This window comes from Monodon monoceros, unplaced genomic scaffold (genome assembly GCF_005190385.1).
Source record: "Monodon monoceros isolate NGI ecotype Baffin Bay Population unplaced genomic scaffold, NGI_Narwhal_1 Super_Scaffold_14, whole genome shotgun sequence".
NCBI classification, from domain to species: domain Eukaryota; kingdom Metazoa; phylum Chordata; class Mammalia; order Artiodactyla; family Monodontidae; genus Monodon; species Monodon monoceros.
In genome coordinates, this window is record NW_021703770.1 from 81,136 (window position 1) to 88,777 (window position 7,642).

General features: G+C 63.1%; 1 protein-coding gene across 1 annotated transcript in view; it reads right to left on the reverse strand.

The window, feature by feature from the left end:
* ADGRB1 (adhesion G protein-coupled receptor B1) overlaps positions 1–7,642 on the reverse strand; it is a gene marked incomplete at its 3' end in the record, with an annotated part of 107,896 nt that overhangs the window by 80,827 nt on the left and 19,427 nt on the right. Inside the window, exons 13-16 of the mRNA XM_029223217.1 lie at positions 5,789–5,932; positions 5,252–5,327; positions 5,045–5,147; positions 4,115–4,158 (exon numbers count right to left, since the gene is read on the reverse strand). Coding sequence (XP_029079050.1) covers positions 4,115–4,158; positions 5,045–5,147; positions 5,252–5,327; positions 5,789–5,932 — 367 coding nt within the window. The remainder of the gene's footprint in view (positions 1–4,114; positions 4,159–5,044; positions 5,148–5,251; positions 5,328–5,788; positions 5,933–7,642) is intronic.

A 7,642-nucleotide genomic window follows, 5' to 3' on the forward strand; every position in this document is an offset into this window, starting at 1 on the left:
GTGTCACATGCTGGACTGTTACGTGTGGCTAGAAGAGGAGGCAGCCCTCCACGCACATGACACGTGAATGACTACAAGTGAACATGCGTGAGTGACTCCAGATGAGACACAGGATCAGGGCTCAGCGTGTGACCAGGGTCAGGGCTCAGCGTGTGACCAGGGTCAGGGCTCAGCGTGTGACCAGGGTCAGGGCTCAGCGTGGGACCAGGGTCAGGGATCAGCGTGGGACCAGGGTCAGGGATCAGCGTGTGACCAGGGCCAGGGCTCAGCGTGTGACCAGGGTCAGGGTTCAGCAGGTGACCAGGGTCAGGGCTCAGCGTGGGACCAGGATCAGGGATCAGCGTGTGACCAGGATCAGGGATCAGCGTGTGACCAGGGTCAGGGTTCAGCAGGTGACCAGGGTCAGGGCTCAGCGTGTGACCAGGGTCAGGGCTCAGCGTGTGACCAGGATCAGGGCTCAGCGTGTGACCAGGGTCAGGGTTCAGCAGGTGACCAGGGTCAGGGCTCAGCGTGTGACCAGGGTCAGGGATCAGCATGTGACCAGGATCAGGGATCAGCGTGTGACCAGGGTCAGGGTTCAGCAGGTGACCAGGGTCAGGGCTCAGCGTGTGACCAGGGTCAGGGCTCAGCGTGTGACCAGGATCAGGGATCAGCGTGTGACGAGGATCAGGGATCAGCGTGTGACCAGGATCAGGGATCAGCGTGTGACCAGGGTCAGGGCTCGGCGTGGGACCAGGATCAGGGATCAGCGTGTGACCAGGATCAGGGCTCAGCGTGTGACCAGGATTAGGGCTCAGCGTGTGACCAGGGTCAGGGCTCAGCATGTGACCAGGATCAGGGCTCAGCGTGGGACCAGGGTCAGGGCTCAGCGTGTGACCAGGACAAGGGCTCAGCCTGGGATTGGGAATCTAGGATCCTTCAGTGACCAGGGCCCAGTCATGGGTCAGAGATCACTACTTCTCAGCTGATGGTCACTGACGGCTCTCACCCCCCACTGGCACCCCCCCCACACACAATTCTGCAGACACGTGAGACCCTTTCTCATCCAAACACACACAAACACAAGCCCACACCAGCACAGACCTGATCTCTGGGCACACTGGTGGAAACAGACCTGGGGCCCTGTCCCTGGTCCCCATTTCAGGTCACCTGGGAAACCCTTGGTTCCTTTGAGCCCATTTATGTGAGAAGTGGCCCCGCCCTGCGGTGGAAGGAGGTGCTGTCCCGCACAGAGCAGGGGGGGAGGGTGGGGGAGGGGACAGAGCCAGCCACCCTCTCCCCGTGGCCCCCCTCCCCCACTGTCAGCCTCTGGGTCCCAGGCTGTCCAGCTCTGGATCAGATGCCTCAGTCCCCACTCTGAGCTGGACCACAGTCCTTCTGGAGCCTCAGATCCCCAGAGGTAATAGGAACAGTCAGCAGGGCTCCCAGGGCTGCACCCAGAACTGAACAGGGAGCTTGTGGGCAAAATGCGTTTCCGGGGGCTTCAAACACAGCACAGCTGTTGTCACCTTCCCACTGTCCTCGGGGCCCTGGAGCGAGGTGCAGAGACCTTAACAATCCCATCTATCCAGAGGTGACCAGCGGTGGGCAAAGCAGGCCTGGGGCAGTGGGTGGGCTCTCCACACCTGAGAGAGGAAGGGCAAGTGGAGGCCACGGCCAGGGGTGAGCACCCCATGGACCTGGCTGCTGTCCTTTCCCCCACTCTGCTCTCACGCCAAGGAGGCAGACTCCGCCACGGGGATGGAAGGCTGAGGCTTCTGAAGGGTGGAATCTGCCCCAGACTATGCAGCCCCAAAGGACAGTGAACTTGACACTGGGCTGGCCAGACCTCTCACGACCTGCTGTCCTGGGAGAGCAAAGGGGACGGGTCCACCTCTCTGGAAAGCAATTTACTACCAAGACCTTGAAATGGTCTGGGGGACTCAAAGCCAAGGAAACAACCAGAAATGTGAGCAGCGCTGTCCAAGCGAGGATGCTGGGCCGCTGGGTGAACCGGGCACCGCCGGGGAGCTGCGGGCAGCCTTTGAACCGCCTGTTGGGAGGGTTTCTGGGCTGTGGGGAGGGGCTTGTGCTGACATCAGGGATGGACTGCAGCCACTGCACAACCTCCCACGATGGCCAGGGGGTCCAGCCTGGGTACTGTGAGAACGTGGGCCCTCTTTCTTGTTTTTTCTTTTTTCACCCTTTTCTGATACCCCATTTTGTACAAAGAGTTTATGCCGCTTGCGAAATCCAGAGAAAAACAGTCGACGACAACCAAAGGCAGAGGGCCAGTTTCCCAGGGTTCCAGGGCCCGCCCCAGCTCTCCCCCAGCCCAGCTCCCGGCCCCAGACCCTGTCCTCACACCCTCAGAGTCAGAGTGGGAAAGGGCAGTGCAGTCTGCCCTATGGCCCTGCACACTCCCTGCACACACGGGGGCTTTGCACTGCCTGTTCCTTCTGCCAAAATGCTTGTCCCCAGACACCCATGTGTACAGTGCTGTGTCAGGCCTCTGCTCAAACACCACCCTAGAGAGGTTTCTGTGAACCTGCTCTGAAAGGCACCTCGCCCCACCTGCCACTAGATCCACTGCCTCCACTTCTTGGCACGTGGCACGCCCTGACAGTTTCACAGGGATCTCTACGTTCCTAATTTCCTGTTCCTGCTCATCAGGCGTAGGAGGAGGCTGAGGGCCAGGACCTTGTAGAGGAGTGCCTTCTCAGTGGTCAGTAATCACTGGGGGATAGGTGGGTGGGCGGGTGGGTAGATGGGTAGATGGGTGGGTGGGTGGGTGGATGGATGGGTGGATGGATGGGTGGATGGGGGGGTGGATAGGTGGATGAGTGAGTGGGTGGGTGGATGGATGGATGGATGGGTGGATGGATGGGGGGGTGGATGGGTGGATGGATGTGGGGGTGGATGGGTGGATGGATGGGGGGTGGATGGGTGGATGAGTGAGTGGATAGGTAGATAGGTGGGTGGGAGGATAGGTAAGTGGGTAGATAGACGGATAGAAGGGTGGGTGGGTGGATGGATAGATGAATGGGGGATGGGTGGATGGATGGGTGGGTGGAGGACGGATGGATACATGATGATCACATCCCTCCCCAACAGTTTCCATAGTTCCTGACACACTGCCCCTACAAACTGGCCCCATGGCCCTTGCAGCCTCCCTGCAGCCCTGCACCTCTCTAGCTGCCTGTTCTTCCTGGCCACGCCCCATGTTCCCCCTGTACCTTCCGACCTCCACACTTCTGCTCAAACTGTGCTTCTGCCCGAGACCCCTCCCTCACGTTCTCTGCAGGGAAAAGTGTCCTCCTTGAGTGTCAGCCACTCCGGGAGCCCCCCCTGACCTTCCGGGACGCACCTCCGTCACTGCACTGCCCATAGTACGAGGGACTCGCCGCGTGTACCCCCTGGCCCGGGTGCTGGCCAGGGCTGAGGGAAGCGGGTGGTAACAATGACACGCAGCTCTCTGACTACCCCTTGGGGGGAAGGCCCAGGCCTCCCCAGGGCCACCTGGCCCATCAGGAGCCAGACGTTAAGCTCTCTCCTGCCCGGTCTCCCCAGATTCTGACCCTCCTCACCTCTGAGGGCCGCCCCCACTTTAGGGCCTTTGCACAAACTCTTCCCTGTGACTACACGAGACCCCACCCACCTTTCCCTTCGCCTCCTCGTGTCTGGGAGGACACCCTGCTCTGGGTGCCCACACGGCCCCGTGACCCCGAATCACAGCCCAGCCAGTCCAGACCAATGCCCCGCGCCCACCTGTACTTGCCGCACTGCAGCGCTGGCCCGGGACCCCAGAAGCCCCCGCCTCTACTTCCTCTCTGACCCCTCTGGGTGTCACCCAGCTGCCCCAGTCAGTGGCGGCGCTCCTGGTCCGGGGGACTTCCACACCCCTCGGGACCCCTGACCGTGGACTTCCCTGGGAGGAGAGTGAGGCCGGCTGGGTGGGCCCCCTGCTGCCTCAGAGCCTGAACTAGGCGGGGAGAGACCGTGCTTGACAGACGGGGTCGGGGGGACGGTCGGAAGCCCTGAACCTGAAGCCCGTGTCCCTCCCCTACTGGGTCAGCCTCCTCCCCCATCCGCCCACCAAGTCGGGCCCGAGGTCACAAAGCCCAGATGAACTTACACATCCGTCTCATCCCACAGGATACAGGTCTGGTTGGTGGTGCCCTGGAGAGAGGGGAGGGGTCAGGCCACCTGCCGCCCTATGAGCCGCACCCGAGGGTCACTGTGAGGTCCACCCGTGGGTGTGCCAGGCGCCCTCCCTCCGCTGTTCCCCAGAGACAGAGTTTTAGGAGGAGGAACTGAGGCCTAGAGCAGGGAAGGGACTGGCTCAGCCCCTAGCCCTGCTGTGTGGCTTTGGGTATCTTCTGTCCCCTCTCTGAGCAGAGCTGGACGGCAGCGGCCGAAGCCCAACTCTAGATGCCCAGCTGACCAGTCCAGCTGAATGCTAAATGGGCTAACACGGAAAGCCTGGGGTCAGGGGCACAGGTAGGGCTCAGCAGACACCCCCGTCCCGAGGGCTGCGGTGTGGTAACAGCAGGGTTCCCACTTGTAAGGGAGGGAAGCCAAGGCACAGAGAGGTTGAGCAAAGCCCCAAGGCCTCACAGCGGGAAAGGCAGGCCAGGCTCTTCCCACAACCTGGCCCAGCGCTGCCCTGTCCTGGCTGGGTAACCGGGGCGGCTCCCGCTCTCGGCTGGTCCCAGGGCTTCGTGGCGCCGGCTGCTCTGAGGCCCGAGGGAAAGCCCCAAGAAGCAGGGTGTAGAGGGTCCGTGAGGCCGGGGCAGGTGCGTTTCTCAGCAGAGGACGACTCTCTCTTCCCTGAGGGAACGGCCAGGCCGATGGGGCTGGGTTGAGCCTCAGCTCCCACATGGCCCTGCAGGGTGACCCTGGGCAAGTCCCCGCAGCTCTGCCAGCCTGCATCCCCACCTGTCACTCGGGCGTAAAGGAGCTCTCTCTCAAGGCTGACGCAAGGTGGGGACATGTGAGCACGCACCACACGTGGGATCAGGCAGAGGGGCACACGCACGCAGACGTGCACACGGAGAGCACTCACGTTGTACATGTGGGCGAACTCGATCTCCAGGGGTGTGAGCAGGGAGCGGGGAGGGGGCTTCACGGTCACCGAGATGACCTTGGAGTTCAGGACGGTCGTGTTCCTGGGGGAGAGCCGGCGGGCTGTGTCGGGGTCGGGAGCCCTGTGCCCTCACCTCCCCCAGGCCTGGCCTCCCTGACCCCCACCCCGCGTGTCCACGGTGCCCACCTCTGCAGCGCCAGGAAGCTGCCCAGGTTTCTGTAGAGCACGGTGCCCACCACGAACACGGACGAGTCATCAGCCTCTGGAAGAGAGCACCGCGGTCACCCTCCTCCCGGCCACCCACAAACCGGGACCCTGCTTGGGCAAGGGGAGTGTGTTTCCCCCCACCGACTGCGGATACAGCACTGCCTGGAGCTGGGGGGACTGCCTGGGTCCCCCTGAGTGACTCCTGAGACCCGGGGGCTGGCAGGGCACAGTTCATCTTCCTGGGAACCAGAGTCACCTGCTGTGTGACTCCAGGCAAGACCCTCTCCCTCCCTGCGGTGAGGGTGTCCATTGGTCCATTCAGCCAAGATTGCCTGGGAGTCTCCCAACACAGGGAGGGCAGGGAGGGCTTCCTGGAGGAGGGGGCAACCTGGGGAACACTGAGAAGAAACGGACGCCACCCTAGCTCTTGAAGCAGCAGGCCAGACTCCAGAAGGAACTTCCTGGGGGGTAGCCTCGGACTCTGGGGGGCCCCTCCCACACCCCGAGGCTCCTCACCTGCCAGCCCCGTGGAGAAGACGCTCTTGGACACAGTGACCCTGTCCTCTGGCACCTTGGCCCAGTCGCCCGTGGCCCGCCAGCCCTTCATAGGGAAGCTGATGTCCGTGGCTCCACTGGCCGGGAGCTTATGGATGCTGAGGACTGGGGTCCAGGAGGGAGCAAGAGATGACAGAGACAAAGGGAGACAGAGACAGCGAGACGCAAAGCTGGTTCATGAGAGGAGCCTCGGCCCTGGGACGGGGAGTGGGCCCCGGAGCCCAGGACCGTGACACGGGGGTGCTCCTGGCTCAGAGTGGGCGCAGCGCGCATGGGGCCACCCAGCCAGGCGGGAGCCTGACACCAGCCTCCCCATGAGGTCCAGGGCCCGGGCGGCTTCCTGGTTCCTTCCAAGCCCTCAAATGACACTCCCACCCCAGCAGGAGCCCTATGGCCCTTATGAGGACCCAGGCCTGGACCCAGTCCCCGTGGCCCCAGAGGTGCCAGAGACGGGTTCTGCGGGCAGGTCTGCGGCCACAGAGGGACCCACAGGGCGTGGTGTCCACCTTGGTGCCCCTCCCTGGGACACTGGAGCCCAGCCCTCCCCCTTTGGGCTCTGCTCTGTAACAGGGACAGGGACAGATCCCCCCTCACAGGGCCGGGACTGTAAAGGGGCCAACAGATGGACCAAGGTGGAGTGGGGACCCGGGAAGGAAGGTGCTGGGTGTCGGGAAGGGCTCCACTCAGGGTGGAGGGGGACGGGCTGCGGGGACACAGCACGTATGGGGAGAGGCCAGGGCAGGGAGAGCTGGCAGTGTGTAGCTGTTTCTCCCGAGCTCTCCCTGTGGGTGCCTGGCAGGCCTCCTGAAGACACCAGCCCCAGTGGGCTCTGTCCAGCCCCACCCCAGGCTTCCCAGAGGTGAAGCGGCAGACGGGCCTGGGAGGACAGGAGGGGGTGGGGTGGGGTCCCATTGTCTCTGAGCCCCTTCATTCCAGGCCCACTCACTCCAGGCGGACACTGCTCCCCTCACCCAGCACCCACGGCTTGGGTCGGGGTCTGCACCGGGGCGGCCTTAGGTGTAGGGGGAAGGGGTAGGGGCTTAGGAACCAACAGCCTCACCTGCCCAGCTGTCACCTGGCCTTCCCCCAACCCTGGGGCCTCTTCCCCAGCAAAACCCCACTGACCAGCTGATGCCCACCTCCATACCTTTGCTTGTGCAGCGCCTGCCCGCACTCTTGTACCCCTCCAGGCCTGGCTTACCTGGCCGTGCCCCCCTCCCCCACTGGCTGTGCCCTCCCTGCACCTGTGTGGTCAGCTCTGGGGCCCAGGGCACCTTCCCTGCAAGAGGGACGGGCGCCCCTCTCTGGGCGCCCAGCCCAGCACACGGCTGGCCCTCTGTGGCTGAGGCCCTCACCAAGGACAGAACGAATAAGCAAATTCATCCGCGCCACATGCTTCCGAACCCCAACCATGTGCCTGGGACTGTCCTAACGCTGAGGAAGCAGAGGAAAGCGAGACCCTCTCCCAGAGCTGACAGGGAGTGGAGGAGACAGACAGTGGCCCAAGTAGAGAAGAGATGGACGGACTGTGGTCTGCTGGGCAGCGATGACCCCTGGGTGGGGCACTTCCAAACAAGGTGGTCAGGAAGTCCTCCCTGAGGAGGTGGCCTCTGGAGGCCACTGGAGGAGGTTAGGCTGCTTGGATTCCTGGGGCAAGTGTTCCAGCAGCAGGGCGTAGGGAGTGTATGATGTGTAGGGTGCATGGGGTGTACAGGGCGTATGGGTGCGCAGGGTGCGTGGGGTGTGTGAGTATATGCGTGGGGTATAGGGGGTGTGTGAGTATATGCGTGGGGTACATGGGGTGTGTGAGTATAT